Source organism: Trichosurus vulpecula, chromosome 6 (genome assembly GCF_011100635.1).
Source record: "Trichosurus vulpecula isolate mTriVul1 chromosome 6, mTriVul1.pri, whole genome shotgun sequence".
Taxonomy (NCBI): domain Eukaryota; kingdom Metazoa; phylum Chordata; class Mammalia; order Diprotodontia; family Phalangeridae; genus Trichosurus; species Trichosurus vulpecula.
In genome coordinates, this window is record NC_050578.1 from 137,871,315 (window position 1) to 137,893,755 (window position 22,441).

The following is a 22,441-nucleotide window of genomic DNA, read 5'->3' on the forward strand; positions in this document are numbered from 1 at the left end:
CAAGCCTAATCAAATATTTTTGCAAAAACTACCTGGTGAACTAGTTTGAGCTGGTAAGAAACCAATTTGTTTGCTAAAACTACTCATGTGAAAACAGCCTTGAATATAAAAATATTCTCTGGACTGATATTTCATTCAGTCAAGGACCTGACTAAACACCTTTGACAAACAGAACATTTTAGCCTACTTGAATCAAGAAAGTTGCCCACGTTAATTTATCTCCAGGAATAATAGCTTGTATTTATAAATCTTTTTAGGGTACAAGTGCAAAGAACATTGCATACATGATTTCATTTTAGGCTCATAACAAGTCTGTAAGGTAGGAAGAACAAATATTATGACTTCCATTTAACAGAAAAGGAAGCTGAGTCTTAGGGAGTTTCAACAACTTGCCCATGATGACACAGCCATTATTTGTCTGAGGTCTTTCTATCACACTGCTTCAATCGCCTGAAATCAAGTCTATATCAAGCAGAGAAGATGTTGTAAAATGAAAATGTGAAGGAATGTTAGATTCAGAGTAAGAAGGTTCTGATCTCAGACCTGCTTCTTACCCGTGTGACCTCAGGCAAATGACTTCCATGCTCTCAGTTTCAGCTGCCTCCTACATAAAATGGCGGGGGGGGGGTGGGGGGCAGGGAGAGGGAAGGGGAGCAGGAAACACTATTGGGCATATGCGCCAAAAAGTTCAAAGACAAGAAATATTGGATCCTTGGGGATAATGGTTCAATTCATACGAAAACATCCACAGAAGTATTCTTTGTGGTGGCAAAGAATCTCAAACCAATGGGTGCCCATCAACTGGAGGATGGGGTACATGATTGTAGTGGGATATTTTTGTGCAGAAAGAAATGACAAATAAAAGGAATCCTAAAACAAAACAAAAAAAACTGGAAGGTCTGCCTGAACTGTTAAAAAAAATCAGAGGAAGAAAATAATACATACAATAATGAAAACAACGTAAATTAAAGATCCCTAAAAGGAAGGTAAACTTTGTCATTAAAAAAAAAATCAACAGAAGTGGGAAAAGAGATTAAAAAAAACCTTAGCTCCTACGTCTCAGGAAGAGGAGGGAGAGGCTGCTAGGACATAACGAAAACAACAATAAGTAGCAGTAGTAGGATATTATGCTTTAAAGTTTGCAAACCACTTTACATACAACATTTCATTTGGTCTCCAAAAACCCTTTAAAGTAAGTGCTATTATTACAACCATTTTACAGATGAGGAAAATGAGGCTGCAGTTAAGTGACTTATCCACAGTCACACAGCTAGTAAATGCCTAAGGCAGGATTTGAATCTCAAGTCTTTTTTGACTCCAGAGCTCTAACCACCAGCTGTTTTGGCTAGATTGTCACGTACATACATTATCAGGGTAGGCGGCTAGGTGCCACGGTGAGTAGAGAACCAGACCAGGGGCTGGGAAGACTTGAGTTTCAAATCTGACCTTAGACACTTCCAAGCTATTCACCTTCTGTCTGCCTCAGTTTTAACACCTGTAAAATAGGGATAATAAAGTTGACTGTCGTTTTCTAATTATTCTGAAGTAAGATTATTCAAAATTTACTTTTCTACTTTGGTCAATAAATAGATTATTTTATAAGAAAAAATAATAATAACGTTGTTTGTAAAGAGCTCTCTAAACCTTAAAACACTACACAAATGAGTATTGTTAATAAAATGATGATGGTGGTCACGTATAGTGCTTGTGTTGGCTGTTTTCACTTAAACGTTTTCCTTTGTCACAATGGAGGGCTCATTCTGGAGGGGGATGTTGTGGGGAATGAGGGTGATGTAAGAACAAAGGTCATCGATAAAACAATAAATAACAAAATGAGGGGGTCAGACTCCATGACCTCAGAGGTTCTCTGATTTATCATGAAAAAAAAAATAAATAAACCTTGAAATCAACAGAGTGTATGACCTGACCACTTACTGGTGAATTACAGGCTGTCTATGGAGAAGCGCTAACTTTTTGGAGTCGGGTCATATGAACAAAGCAAGGATTTTTTGTACTTTGAACACATGCAGTTCAGTCTCTCTACAAGGTCAATATACGAAAGTGAACCAAGCTTCTCTCAAGAAGTGAGGAATGCACTGAGCTCCTTTATGCCGGTGCTTCCTAATCTGACTAATAGGAGACCTGGTGAAAACCCTGGCCTTCCTCCAGAACTCCAGGAGAGTTGATGCCATCCAAAATGTGTTAATCCCCTTTAGTCACAGAAGCCAAAAGCAGGGAAGGAACGAGAGAGAGGAAACGGCCAGTGAAAAATATTCTGACGTAAGTGACCCAGATGACAAACGAAATTTCAGCAACTGTCAAGTGTAACAACCTGTAGCAAAACACATCCACATGCAGGGAGAGGAGTGAGCAGTGTGTCCAAACAATTATTCACTATGGCCAAGTTGGATTTACACCAGGGATGTGAGGCTGACTCAACCTTAGGAAAACAATTAACATAGCTAATGATATTAAAACAAAAACACCCCAAACCACATGATTATATCAATAAATTAAGAAAAGGCCTTGGACAAAGCACAACACCCATTTATGCTCGTGCAATGCCAGCTTCAATAGGCCTCCCATGCAAACTGTGGATGCTGTATCTTTAAGAGGGAATGGAATCTTGAGTAGACGATTTCTCATCCAGAGACTTGAGTGAATCTTCATGGTGAGAGAGACTATGGGTAAGAACACAGAGGGTAAGAACTAAGAGTCTTTTTTTCTGAGTTAACTGTCAAGGACAGGGGTGAGGAACCTGCGGCTTCGAGACCACATGTGGCCTTCTAGGTCCTTGGGTGAGGCCTTTTGACTGAGCCCAAGTTCTACAGAACAAATCCTTTCATTAAGGGGACTTGTTTTGTGAAGTTTGGATTCAGTCAAAGGGCCACATGGGGCCTTCAGGCCATAGGTTCCCCACCCCTGGTCAAGGAGAAATAGACTCTGAGACTCACAGAGAGCTGAATGGCAGGCCTATGGATCACTTATCTATAGGTGGATAACTAGAGGTAACTCTCAATGTGAGATTTCTCTCAGCTGATACACCAGTGAAATATTTAAATGGTTTTTTATTGTTTGTTACACTATTGATAAAATGTTTGCTTAAGCCTATGAGACTGGGGTTTGAGAGAGATACACTTATGCAAAAAAGAGAAAGAAAGAAAAAGAGAGAAAACTTATGCAAAAAAAAAGTTTCTTCAATTAATTTATGATTAAGAGCACCATAATGATATAATACTAAAGCGGTGTGCAAATAGGCATATGTATATATGTATATTATACACAGATACCAGCAAATTTATCATGCACCAAATGGTGTAGCATCTAAGTCTGTGAAGGAAAAATGAATTAAATTATATAGAGATTTAACACCTGGTTAATCATATGGAGTGACCAAGATAAAGCTAACATTTTAAACCTGGGAGACTGGAAGAATGATGTTGCCTTTGACAGAAAAATGGAAAACTGGCTCATCGAATAGGGAGGACTCAGAGTTCCTGAGCATGATAGATAGACAGACAGACAGATGATAGACTGGTAGATAGACAGGTAAATGGATATAAAAGGCAGACACAAGTAGACAGATATAGATAGATATAAATAGGTAGATATAGATAGATGGACAGATATAGAGATAGAAAGAGATAGACATTGACATAGACACATAGAGATAGATATAGAGAGATATAGAGAGATAGAGACGGATGGATAGATATGGATAGATAGACGGATAAAAGCAAGGGAGAGACACTGAGGAGCCCCAACACAAAGCCTTTTCAGGCTTTCCCCAAACACTTGGGCAGAAACAGAGCCCTAATCTAATCTAAGTTTAGAAAGCCAATTCAGTGCTGCTTCTTCCAGGGTGCCTGCCAAAACCCTGACCCCCTCATCCCATATTTTCCCTCTTGGAGCTCTCTGAACACTGTTTTAGAACACTTATAAGGCACCTGGCCCACAATATTGTATTTTTGGAGCAGCAGAAACCATGGAGCAAAGGCCTTGGGGTCAGGAGGACTTGGATCCCAATTCTGCCACAGATGCTTCACTGTGTGACCACAGACAAAATGCTTGAGCTAAGTTTTGTTTCTTCATCTGAAAACAGGGACTAACGGCACCTTCAGCTCAGAGCAGGTTGTAAGCATCAAATGAGGTTACGTAGGTTGAGTGCTTTGTTAACCCTGCAGAACTAGGCAAAAGTTACCTATTATTTCTTTATAGAGTGACGTGTGTTAGGTCCTTATGCCCCAATTAATGACAAACTACCTGAAGGCAAGGTCTCCATCACACCTACACTTTAGAACTACGATTCACAGCCCAGTACTCTGTACAGAAAAAGTGCTTCCTAAGTGTTTGATGAATGAATGAACCGTAACTGCTCACCGCAGGCATGAGGCCTATGTCTCAAAGATGTTCTGAGCTAAAAACCAAAAGTACATGAGCCATCTAGGGCTGGTTTTGGTGATGACATTGGAGACCCCAACTTAGGATCATAGAGCAGGAAGGGATCCCCAGAGGCCATTCAGTCTGACTCCTCATTTAAAAAATGTAAATCCAGCCAATTAACCAATAAGCATTTATTTAGCACTTACTGTGTGCCAAGCATTGTACTAAATGCAGGGAATACAAAGAAATGCAAAAGACAGTCTCTGCCCCCAAAAAGTTCACAGTCCAGTGGGGAAGACAACGGTCACATAACGATGCACCAACAAGATACAGATGGGATGGACTGTGGATAACCAACTGAGGAAAGACCTACCATTAAGTCCCACAATGACTTGCCCAAGGTGATACAGGAAGTAAGCATCAGAGGAAGAACATGAACATAAGTACTCTGCGAGAGGCAGCTGGGACATAGGGAGAGAGGGCCATGAACCAAAAAAGACCTGGGTTCAAGTCTTGTCTTTGACACAAAGTGCCTATGAGATACAGGACAAGCTATTTAAATTCTCCATGTTCTGGGCACCCCACCAAGACTATAAAGTGCTGCATTGGTGAAGGGAGTTTTCTCCCCTGGGAGTCCCCTATATGAATGAAATCACAGGTATAGTCCTTAGTCCTCTTCAAGAGCAATGAGATTTAAATACACTAAAATATCAGTCTTTAAAAGCACCAGGATCATGAAAAGCACTGCCCACCTCCTCAGAAACAAGGTGTGCAGTTAAAAACCTGAGAATCACATACCATGGGACAAGCAACTCTTCTTGTCCCACGAGAAAGTCCCTGGCACCAATATCAAAACAACACCTAGGGACAATTTTCAAAATTGATCTGGACCTTCAATTTCACTGAGCACAGACTAGCTTTAGAAAGAAAAAACAGTTCATATTTCCATGAAGTGATGAGACGTCAGCCTCATGTTCTTTGTGGAGCCCTGGGAAAATGCTCTGTGGGTCAGAGGGAGGGAATGCAGCCTCCAACTGTGCCGGAAACTGGCATCCAGCCAAGGCCTCCTCATGCACTTGGAAATGAAGGAGACACCTTTCTGGAGACCATCTCAGACTTAGGCTTCAGAAACGCCAATACCCAGGAGACTGAGCAAAGACCTTCTGCCACTCAGGGACTAACCCAATCTGTCTGTCTTCTCTTTCTCTCTCTCTCCACCCCCCCCTTCCTTTTCTGCCCCTTTCCCCACTTCTCTTGTCATCTCCCTTCTCCCCTTTTCTTCCCTCTCTCCCTTCCCTTCTCCAATTTTCCTGTTTTCTTCTGTTCCTCTCCTCTCTTTCCCTTTCTCCTCCTTCTCTCCCTCCCCTCCTCTGATCTCCCTCTCCACTTCCCTGTCTCCCTCTCCTTCTCTCTTTCTCTCTCTTCCCTCCCTCCCCCACCAAAAAATGTCCTCTACATTCCTTCCAAAAGGATGGGCTAGAAGGGGGAAGAGAAGAGGTTAGTCACAGAAAAGAAACTTACCTTCACAGCTAAGAAGTTAAGTCCGCTTTCATTGGCCAGGGCCTTGGCTATCATTGTTTTGGAGCATCCAGGAGGCCCATAGAGAAGGATTCCTGTGGGCGGCTGAATCCCCATCCGGGCAAAGGCCTCAGGATGCTTCAAAGGCCATTCCACAGCTTGTTTCAATTTGACTTTGATGTCTTCCAGTCCTCCGATGTCCGACAAGGATACCTACAATGCAAACCATGTCATGTGCCAGGACAAACAGAGGGCTGGGTGAAACAAAATATGCCCACCAACTGTTTCCAAAATAAAAGAAGGGAGAAGGGGGGCATAGGGCTCTGAGGAAACTTTTATGGATCAAAATGCCATTCCCCTCCCCCAGGTGTCTGCTCCCTCATCCCTACCCATTCACCTGACCCTACCCCACCATGTCCTACTCCAGATCGGGCTGCCCTTTCCACTGCGCTCCTGAAACTCCCACCGGAAAATTATCAAGCCTTCACTTTAGATGGCCTCCTTTCTTGTTCCTTGCACCTCCCGCCTCCAACTGAAAACCTGACTCCCCAGAATAACACTATGTCTCCAGTCATCCTTTCCAATATGGGCTTCCTCTTCTTGGATCTCCCAACTCACCGTCTATGAAGCAGTCAGAAGCTCTTTGGTCCCTGCTGCCTAACCCTCCCTCTACCATATGCCATCACTCAGAAGCTTTTGAGGTTGCCCTGTCCAAATTTATTGGCCAACCCAGACCCTGCTGGCCATTCACTATCAATCCCTGTGATGTTTTACCTCCTTTCTCAATGAGTTCATGGCCTTAGCTCAGTCTCATTTCCCTCCCCAACTCTTGCCCTCATGAAAGTAGACAGAAAGAGAAAGAAAGAAATCCAGAATGGAGGAGACTTTGATCCTCAGGAAACGGGAACCCCAGAGGGCACAGTGGAAAGGGTGGGCGGTGATGTGGGACATGGCTGAGGAGGATGGAGACAAGAGAATGAGAGGTGAAGGCTGGAGATAAGTTTTTCCAAAATGGCCAGCGATGAACTGATACAAGAAAGAGATGCCCTGGGGGACAATAGTGAGTGACCCATGAATAGTGAAGCTCAGTCTCTGATGGTTGTTGTAGGTGGTAAGGGGCAGGACCAGGGTCTGGCTTCAGCTTCCAATCTGCTACTGCATTTGCTCCTGCTCTGGGGCAGCTGGTGGAGGGGCAACCAATAAGCCAGACAAGAAGGAAGCAGGGCGAGGGGAAGGGGGGCGTGCAGTATCCTCCCTAGCCACCAGCAAAGCATGCTGGTCAACCAGGGGTGTGTTCTGTTTAGGTCTGTTCTTCCTCTGAATTCCCATTCCACAATAAACAAACTTCCCTTCATCTTGGATTTCTTTTTCTGCCATGCCCCCCACACCTCCATCACTCTCCCACCTTGGTCTTGACATACTAAAAGAAGCTACACGAAAAACTTCTGAAAGTATTTCTTGGGCTGGCTGACACATAAGCACAGTTCATCAAAGACTTACAGATTTATATGGAATTAAGAACACACAACAGAGAGACCATCCTGATTCAGATAAGAGATAAAAAAAGATAAACATCAACATTACAAAATAATACTTGGCTTTAAAAAAAAACTTTAAATAATATGATCTCCCAGTACACCTTAGTTGGTGAGACCTTTTCGCCATTCTGGGCCTCAGTTTCTCATTTGTAAAAAGAAGGGATTGGACTAAGTGGGTACCCTGCAGCTCTGGATCTTAGTCTATGACACCTAAGGTCCTTTCTAGGACCCTAAGATTTCAGTTTCCCCAAGTTTCACAAGCCTCTCAAGCCTACATCTCCTGCAGGAGGGGAGGGGTGGCTGATTGCATTTCCCTGCTCGGGGGCTGGCTATGTTGGCACATAAGTAAGCTTGGCAGACAAAGGGTCCTCCAGACAGGCTGCTTGTCTGTACCGTCTGAAAGCCGAGAGAGCCTTCCCGAGACATGATGAAACAAAGATCCTGGGTAGCTATTTCCTGTGTTCTGTGGGAAGCCTTGCCAAGAACATTTCATATCCTGATCTTGTCTTAACCTAAGACCAGAGATGTATTTCAAAAGGATACGGAGATGCTGAAGTGGGGTGGGGAGGACAAATGGGATGCCCAAAGCCACCGGTCAAATGCCCCCCCCAAAATAACGAGAATAATGAAGGCTCCAGTATCAGGGGTCAATCTCCTCCACAATGGAGAAGCTATAGATTCCCTCTGGTGCTATTTAAATGAAATTCCTGAATAATCCAGACGGCCACCAGTCTCCATCATCACTCCCTCTGTTTAAGTAGATTCAATTCCACAACCATTTGTTATGCACTTTACTGTGGGCAGTAAGCTCTGCTGGGCATTGGGGAAAGGATAATAATATTTCATGTTTGAGAGGCAGCATGCTGGCCCTCAGAAACAGATAAGAGTTGGGTTCAAATCTAGCCACAGACATGCATTGGATCTGTAAGCCTGAACAAGACACTTGACTCCTCTGGGCTTCAGTTTCCTCACCTGTACAATGAAGTGGTTAGAACTAGCTGATCCCTACAGTCCCTTTCACCATTAGATCTAAGATCCTCTACCCTCACAAAGGTCTCACAATGAGCATGCATCATTACACAGAAAAGGAAACAGAGCCGCAGAGGTTCCATAGCACGAGTAACTGGTTTATATAAATAAGGAAATGCAAATACTAGGGGTGCATCCTCGGTTTCACTTTGGTTATTTGTTTTTACTTCTGGAGAGTGTAATCACAAATTTACCAACCACTGGTCTGTACGAGAAACAAGTCAAATGGAGCTCTTTTCCAAAGTTTTGACAAACAGCAAGAGAGAATTGAGGATGTTTCCGGAGGCTGCATTAAGTTCCCCATCATAGAATCAGCCTTTTGCTCAAGGCCAGACGCTCACAGCCTCTACCTCTTGAGTTTGCAGAAACCAGAGAATAAAAACATGCTCTTCGGAAAAACAGAAAGCTTGGCATGAGGGATCCCTGCTACTCATCCTGAGGGTGTCTTAAGGAGGGAACTTAATTATGGTCAATTAAATGCCAATTTTACTCCCCTCCCCCATCATTGCCCAAGAAATCTACCACTAATGAGCTCACCCCCTGTAGCCAGGCTGACTTGCCACATCCCAAGGCTCTAGGCTCATCTGAAAAGATGCCAATGGAAAAAAAGTAAATAAGGAGGTAAGTGTTGAATATGTAATTAATGCAACAGGCAGGCTTTTGATTATTCAGATCACAGAGAACCTTGCTGCTGACTTTTAAAAATGGGAGTGAACAGGGAAGGTTTATTTAGCCAATGGTACTAGGTGTACATCAACAAATCAGCAAGATGGCAACCTTTAAACATGAGGAACTGAGAGGATCAGAGAGTATAGGAACGAGAGCTTGAAGAGACCCCTAGCAGTCCTTCAGGGCAGGGCCTGAGGGTGCAAAGGGAGCTCAGGGATCATCCAGCCCAGTTCACACTTGGGCAAAAAGATCTCCCCTGTGACCCTGCCAGGAACTAGACTTCCAGCTTTTGGTGGAAGGTCTCCAATATGGTGGAACCAACTACCTTCTGGGCAGCCAATCTCCCTTGTGGACAGCTCAGACTGTTAGAACATTTTCCCTTATAATTCTAAATTTGTCTCTCTGCTTCCACCTACTGCCCCTAGTTCTGCCTTTGCAGGCCAAACAGAAAAAATCTAGTGTTCTCCCCAAATTCCTAATACTTATATATTTTGAGAGACAGAGAAGGAAGGAAAGAAGGGAGGAAAAGAAAGGAAGGAAGGAGGGAATGAAGGAAGGAAAGAGAGAAAGAAGAGGGAGGAAGAATGGAAGGAGGGAAGGAGGAAGGAAGAGAGGGAAGGAAGGAGGGAAGAAGAAAGGAAGAAAAAGAGAGGGAGGAAGAAAGGAAAGAATGGAGGGAGAAAGAAAGAAGGAAGGAAGGAAAAAAAGGAAGGAAGGGTGGAGAAAAGGAGAGGAAGGAGAGAATGGAGGAAGAAGGGAAAGAAGGGAGGGAGAGAGGGAGGGAAGAAGAAAGGAAAGGAGGGAGAGAGGGAACTTTTAGAAGAAAGTTGACTATGTAGAAATTTTCCCCCTCATATTTTTTCTAATGATCCAATGGGAGCATAAGAACCAACATAAGAAAGCCCTTTTCTCACAAGTGGCAATCACTCCAGAGCCCACAAGTAACAACAAAGCCCACTGTGGTCCCTTGCCAGCTAATGACGCATCAAACAGGAAAAGGGCATAAGACCACAGAGTAAAAACACAGTATCAGAAGAAAAGTCATCAGTGAAACGAAGGGGCTGGACCAAAGTCTTTCCCCACTAAACCATACTACGACCCTGTGATTCTTATTCAGAAAAATCAGAGGGATAAAGAAAAATGAAATGAGGAATGAAAGGGTGGGGGGCCAGGGGAGGGCAGAAGAGGCTTCCCTGGAATGTCACTTGGTGGTCTGAAGGCAGATGCAAGAGGTCTGGAAAGCTAGGAAGAAGGCAGGTCATGAAGGGCTTTCAATGACACAGGATTTTATATTTGAACATAGGGGTAAATGGAAGCCACTGCAGGTCATTGAGAAGGGGAGTGACACAGTCAGACCTAAGCTTTAGATAAATCATCAAGTGAAGGATGGGTCGGTGAGGAGGGAGGAGGCAGGGACACCAGATAGTGGCCTAGCCAAGGCTCCTCATTGTCCAGACCCATGGAACCTTAAGAGGTGAAAGGGCCTTCCGAGGCACTGAAGACAACAATTCCCTTACCAGTAGGGCCTTGTCCTGGCTCCCCTAGCCCTGGACAGTGGCCATCCTGCTTCTGCACATAGCCCTCTAGGGACACAGACTGGCTAAGGCAGCCCACCCAGAAAGGCTTTTTGAGATGCAGGGTCAGGAGGCTAGTTGACTTCTGGCTATAAAACCATCAGCTATTTTGATTTTTTTTTTTAAAGAGGTGAGGGTAGCTAGGTGGCCCAGTGGATAGAGCACCAGCCCTGAAGTCAGAAGGACCTGAGCTCAAATCTGGCCTCAGACACTTATTAGCTATGTGACCCTGGGCAAGTCACTTAACTCCAAATGCATCCCCAAAACAAAACAAGAGGGGGCGGGAACTAAACCACCAAGTGAAAAAGTTAAAAAAGGAGCAGTCATGACATGTACAAGTGAAAGAGATGCCTATCAGAATCTATTTTGTCCAATTATATGTCCAAGAAACATGACTGAGATGAGACAGATGAATACTGACAAAAATGCAAAACATGCAGATTGACAGAAGGAGAAACAGAGAATTTAAATAACCCAATATCAGAAAAGAAATGAAACAAGACATAAATGAACTGCCAATAAAAATCATGGATCTACAGCAATACAAAGCTCTTGACAAAATAGAAGGCTCATTTCTGTAAAAAAACACTAAAAAGCATAGTAAGAAATGGAGCTCTCCTGAACATGGTCAGTGGAATCCATTTAGAACCAAGAGCTACAAAAAAATATTTAGAGCCATTCTTCTCATGAGCACAAAGAATCAGAAGCCATGGGGATGCCCATCAGCTAGGGGACAACTGAACAATGGTGGGGAGGGGTTCCTTGACCATACAGGCCTGTTCAAAGGGTTCTGTCTTTTTTGTTTTTCTTAGCTGTCAGGGGAAGGTAGGCAAAATAAGTGCTTAAAAAAAATTTAAAAATTTTGAATTTTTTAAAAATTTAAGATTTAAAAAATAAAATTTTATGAAAATTTTATAAAAATTTTATTTTATAAGAGCACAGTTTAAAGGTCACATTGGCAGATATGTGGAATCTGATGAACTCAAGCTTAATGAAACAGTATGAAAATATTAGTAACTAGCATTTAAATAGAGCTTTAAGGTTTGCAAAGTACTTTACAATCATTACCTCATTTGAGTCTCACAGTAACCCTCGGAGGAAGGTGCTACTATTATCCCCATTTTGCAGACAGGGAAACTGAGGCAGAAGGGAGGGAAGGGATTTACACACAGTTATTAAGTATCTAAAGAACTCAAGTCTTCCTGACTCCCAGCCCAGCATTGCGCCACCTCGCTGCCCTGAACTGGCCCATAAAAAAAAGACAGAGAGAATAAAAAAAGGAACAAATGGTAATGTTTCTGAAAGCTGTATCTAGTAGAGATTCATTACTTATATACCATCTTCTTTTTCTGTTCTTTATTAAATTGAAATGTTTACATTTGTTAGGTTCATAAGGGAAAAAATATTGAAAGGAAAAAAAGAAAAGGCAATAAATGCAATCCCCTGATCCAAGCCTCTATTTTTAAATGCACGAGGAAACGGAAGCCCACAAGGCTACGTCCTTGTCAACCATCACACAGAAAGTTTTCATGCCAGGATTAGGAGGCAGCTCTGCGGCTCTCTGCCCTCCATCCCAGGAGGAGTCAGACAGACATCGCCCAAAGCAGAGTCCTCATGGGATACTTTAGGGACAGGTTCACAGACCCCACTAAGGCTGGTCTAAAAGAATCCTGGGGTACTAGAAGACCTCCAGAATAAGAGGGCCAGTGAAATTTCAGAGCAAAATAGGACATTAAGTTTATTTTTATACTGAAACCTTTCTGGATATGATCAGTCTTACCAGTACATAAAATATTTTAGTAACCAAAGTGCTGCTGGCATCAACATAGTCTCCCAGAAGCCAGATTTCAATCAGGGGTTTACAGCAGTTTAGAAAATACGGTTCTACATTGAGGGGCTCATAACCTGTGAGGAGAGATTTAGGGGGATCTGTGAACCTAGATGGGAAAAAAGTACATCCTTTTTTTTCACTAACCTCTCCCTGAAAGTTAGTATTTCCTTCAATTATGGAGATAACAAACTATTATTTTAAGAAGGGACCCGTGGGCTTCCCCAGACTGACCAAAAGATCCATGAAAATAAAAAAGGCATAGAACCTCCTTTCTAGACAAAATTATTTTGGTATTTACTTTATGTGTATTTAATATGTAAGTTGTACATATTATATCTACATGTTATTCCCCCCAGCAAGTTCATTCCAGAATGGGAATGTTTCATTTTTGTCTCTGCTTCCCCAGTACACAGTTGGCACTTTATAAATGCTCACTGAATGCAATGGAATGGACATTTGTGCATATTCACTTGGACAAACGTTCACTCAGATAAAAGTAAGTACATTCACTATGTGGGAGATCCAAATGTGGCTAGGTCCCATCTTGACAAAGCCCTGACTTCCACCATTTCCATGCAGAAACAAACAATAAAATGGGTCATTTCAACACCAACGATGCAGTTCTAACTGATGACATTGCTCATCCTGGGACATCCCATTACTTCTAGACCAAACTGAGGCTGGCACACATTGGATCCCTCCCCACTGAAACCATTCCTCAAAAAGAAAAAAGGGAAAAATATGCATTGTCATCTCCCACTTGGAGATGTAGTTAGATGTAAGTTGGTCTTAACTGGGCATCCGCCCTGAAAACTCCTGGGCACAAATCACTCAGATGGCTTGACACGCTACTCCTTCTTGTAGACACATTTGCCAGGAAATACTGAGGGAAGAAAAAGAAGCCTCCCTACTGAAATGCTGCCACCGCAATACTTTTTCCCCTCTTATAAATGACTACAGATAGTCATCTGCTAACCTGTGCTCACTATGTCAGAGCTCACAGTGGCACTGTGGGTACCATGGACAGCTGCCAACTCATGAAACCCCAAAGAAAAAACAGCACAAGGTCATAGACTATAAATACAGCATAAAAGAAAATTAAGAAAGTCTTTCATGAGCTTGATTAACAAGAGTGTTGTAGAGCTCCTCCTTGGGACAGGTAAACTTAGTTCAATAACACCAAGGGACTGTAGGATCGTAGATTTAGGGTTAAAAAGGGCCCTGGCAGCTACCTAGTCCAACTTCCTCTTATTATTATTGAGAAAACTGAGGACCAGAGATGATGAAAAAATTTGCCAAAGGTCACACAGGTAGGGTCAGGGGTGGGATTTGAACCCAAATCCAATGGCTTGAGAGCCAATGTCCTTTCCAATCTACCAGGAGGTCAGAGCTCCAACACATTTCAAGGGGCATTCCTGGCCTCAGGGACAGTCCTTCATCATCTTCAGGACCCTCACCATCCTGGTGCCCCATCCGCTGGAGCAATTCAAGTCTTCCAAAGCCCTTCCCAGAAATGAACAACTGATGAGAATTCTGCCTCTGGTCTAACTGGAGGAGACCAGAGAGTAGTCAAAGAATCATGGAAGGGGCCTCGGGGACCACCTAGTCCATTCTGCACCTGACCAAGAATCCCTTCTGTCGGCTGGCCCATCCAGCCTTTGCTAAAAGGCCTCTAAGAACGGAGAACCCACCGCTTGCGAAGTCAGCCCCTTCCTCACTGGGCCGGCCAGGGGAACTTAACTTGGGCTCCATGGCTACAGGTCCCAATTAAACCCCATCTTCTTCAGGAAGCCTTTCCCAGCCCCTCTTAATTCTAGCACCTTCCCTCTATTAAATAATCACCTCCTATTTATTCTACATCCAGTTTTGTTTCTACGTAATTGTTTGTCCCCATTAGACTGTAAGCTCCTTGAGGGCAAGAACTGTCTTTTGCCTCTTCTTGTATCCTGGCACATAGCAGGTGCTTAATAAATGCCTACTGATTGACTGGCTGGCTAAACGTTGATTTAGTCTTTCAGTGCTGAGGCGAAAGGTCCAAGTTTTCTGACATCCTCCTGTAGTTGTCCAATTGCACTCTGGTCAGTGGTGCTGATTTCTACCCCTCACTCTTGGGTGGGCTTTTTTTCCCACAGTATAGCATTTAGTGACTTGAACACAGGCTGGGAACGCTGAACCAAGACCAGCAATACTGAGCTCGAGCCACGCTTGTGTGCCAAGAATGGGGGGACAGGTGAACTATCTGTTCCAACCCCATCATATTCCCTTCATCCCAGCTCCAGTGCCCCATGCATCACCCTGTGGGTTCAGCTGTTCAACAGATTTCTTTTACACAACTCTGCTCCAATTGTTTGGAATGAGGCAGACATGCTAATTTCTACCAAAACCTGATGCTCGCTTAAACCTTCTCTATGAGGAAGCCCGTCTCTGTTTTTATCTGCAGTTCCAGAGTTGAGCACAGGATCTTGGAAAGGATTGATTCCTGATCCATTAGTTGTCAGTAATGGTTCCAGAGGGGAAGAGGAGAGAAATGCTCCCACTAAAAAGCCGTCCTGACCATGGCCTAGACCAAGACAGGACACAAGTGCCCCCAGAACTATATGGACTCTACCAATAAAGAGAAACCCTGGGGTTTCCCCCTCAGGCCCTGGGGCCAAATGCTTCCAAAATATTTATGTTCATATGTGAACTGTTGGCCAAATATGATCGCAGGATTCTCCCCACTTCTCAGTGCATCTTGGGTCACAGAACTCACAGGAAGGACATGGATCCAAATAGTCTATGCTTCTCAAACCCTGATTGGGTAGCTATGGGTGTGGAACCACGCTACTAGAAATGGACCTGAGAGTCAGGGGACCCAAGTTCAAATCCTGACCAACTCCAAAATTTACCAATCATATAACCATGGGCAGGACCTCAGTGTCCTCATCTAGAAATTGGGGATAAGAATACTCTCAGCTCCCTTCACCACACAAAGGTTGTTTTGAGAGAAGTGCTCTATAAATGTCAACATTAATAGAACTTTGAACTATACATCGTAATTTATTAATATCTAATATTTGTGTAGCATTTTAAGCTTCTGGAAGGACCTCACACACAATTTCATTTGATCACAACAACTCTATAAGGGAGGTGCTATTCGAATTCCCATTTACCAGATAAGGCTAAGAGAAATTAAGGGTCTTCCCCAGGGTCAGACAATTAAGAAGTGTCTGAGTCAGAATTCAAACCCAGGTATTGGCCCTGTCACCTCTTTCTTGTCTCTTCTCCCCTGGCAGCTTCATTCACTCCAATTCATTCAAAAAATGTGATTAAGCACCCACTGTGTGTCATGCACTGAGTCAGCCACAAGAAAAGCTGATTCTCCCACCCTCCTCACTCACAGCCAACCTTCCCTTTCTGCCAGCACTTCTGGGGCTGGTAACTTTCCTGATACTTTTCTCAAAAAGCCACAAAGGAAATAGGAGAGTGCCAGGATTAATAAATGGTCCGCCCTAACAGTTCCATTCTGGTGACCAAAGAGACACACCCGTCATTCATCTAAAAAACAACATTGCAAGGCACGGACTACGGGGGAAGGTGTAGGTCAGTGACGTGATGGCTCCCCAGCCTAGGACAGTGTGTGTGCCAGGGAGGACTCACTGTTCCCTGGAAGAGCCCAATGAACACACAATCCTTCAGTGGTGGAAAGAGTGACAAGCTTTCTCTTTCTGAGTCAACACATACTCACACACACACACAAACACACACCCCCATTCTGTATTCCTCAATGAAATCTCAAAATACTTCAATGGACGCTTCATTGACATGAGTCCCTTCTAAACAGTGGTTGGAGGCTCAGAGGTTTTCATGAAATAATCTCACTGGTGTGGGAAGCCCCAGCATCCCTGAAGATCGGCCAGACACCAGGCTTTAACTTCTCACCGATATGGGTCTTGTCCCTGGCCTCACTGGAGCCCCTCCATGGGATTCCATGGGTCCCCTGCAATGCACGTACATCCACCAGCTGCAATCCCTATCTCTCATCAGCCATAGAAGTCCTCACTGGCCCACGGGAGACCCCTGATTTAGCATCCATTAATTCTCTTCTCTTCTTGGACTCTCGCATGTCCCTGACAAGGCACTTTTTGGCGTACAGGTCATCACTGTGAGTGTGCTAAAGCCTCCTGACCCCCAAAACACTCTACTCTGCGCAGTTCACAGGCTACAACAACTCTGCAGATGGCCAAGCCCATCAGCCAGAGAGAGCCCCAAAGCAAAGGGCGCTGTCAGAGGACAGCATGGATTGTTGACGGCACTAAGCAGGTTAACCTGCTCCCCTGAATTAAGTGAATGATATATGTATGCTTAATTAAAGTAAGATTGTTAACCCCTTAAAGATGCTGTCCTTAGAAAAGCAGATCAAAGAACCTGTGCCAGCAGCCCTCCTGTGTGCTGGTGTTATTGGCCTCACACAGCCACAGTAGCGGCAAGTAGCACTGTTGTTACAAAAGGTCAAGAAGGGACCTTTGTAGGGGGTGCACATGAGCAGAGTCTTGAATGGAGCTAGAGATTCCAAGAAGAAAAAAGGAGGGATGGGCAAAGGCCATGAGGTGGGAGATGAAGGATGAGGACAGTTTGACTGGAGCAAAGATGATGGGGGTCAGTAACAAGAACACGATGCAGCATGTGGTGTGACTTACACTGGGGACATCTATGGCCACCTCCCTCATGGCGCTGGGTCGGACGTCATTCATGGCCTGCAGGAAGTCGCGAAGGGTCACCTTCACCTGTTCCACCACCTCGCTATCAGGAAGGCTAGGCAGCTGCCCCTGGACTCGCCGCCAGGCGTGAAGCCCTACAGGGGGGACAGAAAGAGTACCCCCTAAAACACCAGCTGGATTTCCACTGAACACGCACACGACACCTTCCATCAACCACAGTGGAAAAGGAAGAGGCTCTGAGGAGTGACCGGGGGCTGGGTGAGAACAGGAAGAAGGAGGGAGGGAGAGAGGGGATAGGGTGAGGAAGAGGAGGAGGGGAGGGAGGAAGAGAATGAGAGACAGAGACAGGAGAGAGAAGCGGGGGGAGAGGTGAAGAAGAGAGAGTTGGGGGAAGGAGAAAAAGGGAGAGAGAAGAAAGGGACAGAGAGGGAGAGAAAAAAAGGTGAGAGAGAGAGAAGAAAGAAATGAGGGAATTAAGAGGAGAGAGGAAGGAGGGGGAAGAAAAAGGGAAGGGGGAGGGAAAGAGAGGGACCGGAGGGGGAAAAGAGAAGAGAGGTGGGGGTAGACAAAGAGAGAAGAGAGGGGGGAGGAGAAAGAGAGAAGAGGGTAGAGGGAGAGTGGGAGGGAGGAGAGAGAGAGATGGAGCAAGCACAAACATGGGACAAAACTGCCATAATAATTATCAATGAGAGGATCAGAGTCAACCAATCAACAGTCGATCAATAAACATTTATTAAGCACCTACTATGTGCCAGGCACTGCACTAAGCACTGGAGTGACAGCAGCATTAGAACCAAGAAGACATGGGTTCAAAGTCCACCTCAGATACATAGTGGCTGCATGACCCTGAACCAATCACTCGACTTTCTCAACGCTCTGGTCCAGGGGCCAGCAAACCACAGCCTCCAGGACAAATCCAGCTCCCTGCCTGGCTGCCAGTTTTCCTATGGTCAGTGAGCTAGGGGAGGTCTAGGCTCTGCTCCAGGCAATCCTTTAAGACCATCAGCGACAGAGAAGGCGCCAGAGGACATGGATCAAGGGAATTTCTGCTCCTGATGCCAATAAAAGCCCAGGCCCAGTGCCTGCTCCTCTCCTCTGCCCAATCAAATAGGAGACCAAAAACCAAGGACAAACTCTGCACCTCTGGAACCACAGGCCCACACCCAGACCCGATGCTCTGCCTGGCCCCCACAAAGACAGAGCAAGTTCTTGCCAAGTGTTTGCTAAAGGAGACAGGAAGATGACAATAACAGTCACTATCACAGAATCCTAGGATTCACACCCAGCAGCGAGGAACCACCTGAGAGACTGGCATTCATTTCATGCCTTGAGCTTTCTCTCTTAATATGGGGGACACCTGAAGATCTTCCTAACAGTCAGAGTTGTCCAAAGTGCAACTGCCCCGCCCTAAAAGCCACTGGATTCCCTCTCCCCTGAGAGGGGGCAGTGCTCAATGCAGAAGAGTCAATTGTCCAATATACTAGAGGGAAAGTGCTTGTCTCGGGTGTGGGCTGGCCTCTGTAACCTCAAAGGGCCCACTGGACTTGGAGAGCCAAGGGCCCAACAGAGAGAGAAGAAGGAAGAAGGGAGGCGTTAAAGAGGGTCGCCAAAGCACCAAAACTGTCCTTTTTCCACAGAAAGATTTGGACTTGAAAATGGGCACTAGAAAAGAGGCCCAGAGTATGGCAGAGAGGAATAAGAACTGGATTTGGGGGTCAGAAAGACCTGGGTTTGAATCCTGACTCTAACACTTAGGAGTGGTGTGGCCTTGGCCACTTTCACCACCCCACTTGCCTCAGTTTCCTTAATTATAAAATGGGATTCATGTCACCTGCAGCTCTTACCACCCAAAGGTCTGATCAGGAGGTAGACACCTGGTAAGGCACTGGGCAAAAACCCAGGCACCTCACAAATGTCTGCTGTCCCCACTAGAAAGAGAAATATCTTTACCAGGTCTTTTAAAGTGCTTCCCAGCACACCCACACCCCAAGTAGAGAGGGACACGTGAGCTAATGGGGGTAAAGAATAGAGCATCAAATGAAGGACAAAACTCTGAGAGACGCATGTGGGAGAGACACAAAAGGAGACAGACAGACAGAAGCAGAGATAGAGAGACAGAGAAGCAGAGAGGCACAGACAGATAAGAGACACATAAACAGAGGAAAAGAGAGTCAGAGGAAGAGACAGAGACTCAGAAATATAGAAAGAGACAGAGAAGGAGAGATGAAGACATATAAGAGACACAGAGACAGAGGAACAGAGTCAGAGAAAGAGACAGAGACTCAGAAATATAGAAAGAGAAGCAGAGAGACGAAGACAGATAAAGTGAGGAAGAGACAGAGACAAAAAAAGAAAGACAGAGAGAGAAAAACAGAGGAAGAAACTTTTTTTAAGGGTAGAGATTTCTATTATTCAATAAATAATTATTGAAAAGGAATTTCTACCATCACCACCATCACAATCATCATCGTCATAACCATCATCATTGTCACCACCATCATCACCACCACCACCATCACCACTTCTCCAACAGTGGAATGAGCTGCCTGTGGAGACAGGGCTGGGCGACCACTTAACATGGATGTTTTAGAAGAGTTTAACTAATATTCATGAGCATTTATCATTTTGATTTTATCTATTATTCTCATTTTTTCAGCATCTACACCAGAAAAGTCTCAGATGGCTTCAGCCTGAATGAAGTCTGTCGGGTTAGGTGCAATTACCACACATGGTCACACGGTGGCACAAGGCTCAGCCAACATGACAGGTGCCATTGTCTCATAGGAGAGGAGCCCCTGTCGGAAGCCTCCCCCAGTTCCACTTTGGTAGGCAGGGTCCCACCAAGAGTCTCTCCTTCTGGAGATGTTCCTGGCCTGCCTCTCCCCCTAAGCAGAAAGGCAACAGTTCCCATCAGGAAGATGGGGAGGCTGATTATCACCTCCCCCGAACTCTAAAATATGGATTTAAATGACTGGAAAATGCCCTCTCAATTTTACTTTAAAATAGTGGTATGGTTCTAACTAATGATTATTTTAAACATGTTTAATTAAGCATGAGCACAATGATGAGGGGCTCTAACTTGGTTTTCCCTAAAAATGTTCATTTTTAAAAATGCTTTTAATTCTAACATTTTTGGAAGCACCCTCAAAACAAGGAACAGACTCACTTTCAAAGGTACAGAGAACTCCTCTCTACTAATACAACTCAATGTTTAAAAAAAAAAACAGGCATTTATTAAGTGCCTACTATGTGCCAGGAATGCTTTACCTCATTTGGTCCTTAAACAGGCATTTATTAAGTGCCTACTATGTGCCCAGAATGCTTTGCCTCGTTTGATCCTTAAACAAGCACTTATTAAGCGCCTACTATGTGCCAGGGACGCTTTACCTCATTTGATCCTTATAAAAACCCTGGGAGTGAGGTGTTATTATTATCTCTCTTTTGCTGTTGCAGACATTGAGGCAGCCAGATTTTAGATAGCAAGGTCATATAACTGCTCAGTGTCTGAGGTGGGATTTGAACTCAGGTCTTCCTGACTCCAGACCTAGCTCTCTATCCACTGTGGTGCCCAGCTGAAGCTAATTGTCCTAGAGAGTTGTCTGGAACACAGAGGAGTTAAGTGACTCACCCACAATCAAACACCCAGTGTGTGTGTGTCAGAGGAAGGATTTGAACCCAGGCCCTGAGGCCAGCCTGCCATGTACCACACCAAACACACTGCACCAGGCAGGATAACAAACACTTAACAGAAAGGAGGAGAGACTGTATTAACCAATCACCACTTTTATGCCAAAGAAAACCAAGCAAGCATAACTGACATTTGCAAAATACTTTAAGGTTTGCAAAGTGCCTTATAGACATCATCCTTATTTTATGGGAGTCTCACCATAGCCAGGGGAAATGGGTGCTGCAGTTAATTATCCCCATTCTACGTACAGGTATACTGAGGCTCACAAAGGTTAAGTAACTGTCCATAGTCAGACATCGACCGTCAAAAGTGAGACTGGAATCCAGTGTCTCTGGCTCCAGCCACATTAAGCATTAACCTACATTACGGAAAGCAGAGACTGAAGGCAATTTTCCATCTCAAAATGTGTTCCATCACAGCAGCTGTTACTGGATCCAATGAGACAAAATGTGAAGAGAGCGACCTTGGTGAGGAGGTGCCCTTTCCTCCAGCTGGGCAGGGGCCATGGAGCCTCACCCACAGTGGGCAGAGACCTCCTCTCACTGTAAACACCACAACAGAGCCTCCTTCTGGAAGAAACCAAATCCTCTCAATGTGAAACATCCTCTAGCCACCGTCAAAAAAAAAAAAAAAAGGTCAATGTCCTCTAGTGAAGTAAGCGTATGCTCAGCTCCAATATCTGGACGTCAGTGCGGCCAAGCCTCTCTGACCACTCCGCAGTGGAGACTCTCCACGTCTGCCTCCAGTCCTGACAGTGCGCATTTCATCAATAAAAATCACTTTCACAGAGCATCTTAAAGGTTTGCAATGCACTTTATCTCACTTGGTCCTTACAACAAACCTGGGAAGGAGGCTCTATTATTTTTAATTGAAGAAACTGAGGCAAACACATTAGGTGACTTGCCTACAGTGATAAGGCTGATCTTGGGCAAGTCTCTTTCCTCCTCTGGGCCTCAGTTTCTTCATCTGTAAAATGAGGGGTTAGACTAGAACGCTTGAGCTTCCTTCCTGCTTTAGATGTAGACCCCCCAGTGCTTTATAACCACATACCTACAGAGCCCCACTTTCCCCTGGCTGCAATGTCAAGGTACTTCCACCAGAGGGCTGAAGAGGACAAGAAACAGACAGCCAGTCCCAGGAGAGGGGATTTAAATACTGGCAGTGATTGACCCATCTAGAGTCTGTGCCTGCCCTGATGTACACCTCCTTCTGGGTTGTTTGTGTTGGCCATTCACATTTCCTATAGGATACAGGATCTGCTGACGGGTCCGGGGGAAACATGAATGACTCCAGTAGGAAAGAACCCAGGACTGAAGGGCTTCAAGCAGGGCTGCTGAGGCTTTTTGGGGGTCCCAGCCCCAGGGGCAGCCTGGGAAAGCCTCTGTGCCCTTCCTCAGAGGCAGATTTATAAAAGCATAGACTCTGTAGAAAAACAAAGGAAATCGCTTTAAGTGAAATACAGTCCTCAGAATATATTTTTTTTTAAAAACCAGTTCATGGCGAAGCATGTC

The 22,441-nt window shown here is 44.6% G+C and overlaps 1 protein-coding gene across 1 annotated transcript in view; it reads right to left on the minus strand.

The window, feature by feature from the left end:
* SPATA5 (spermatogenesis associated 5) overlaps positions 1-22,441 on the minus strand; it is a 232,759-nt gene that overhangs the window by 189,834 nt on the left and 20,484 nt on the right. The window contains exons 10-11 of the mRNA XM_036762617.1: positions 17,222-17,376; positions 5,905-6,114 (exon numbers count right to left, since the gene is read on the minus strand). Coding sequence (XP_036618512.1) covers positions 5,905-6,114; positions 17,222-17,376 — 365 coding nt within the window. The remainder of the gene's footprint in view (positions 1-5,904; positions 6,115-17,221; positions 17,377-22,441) is intronic.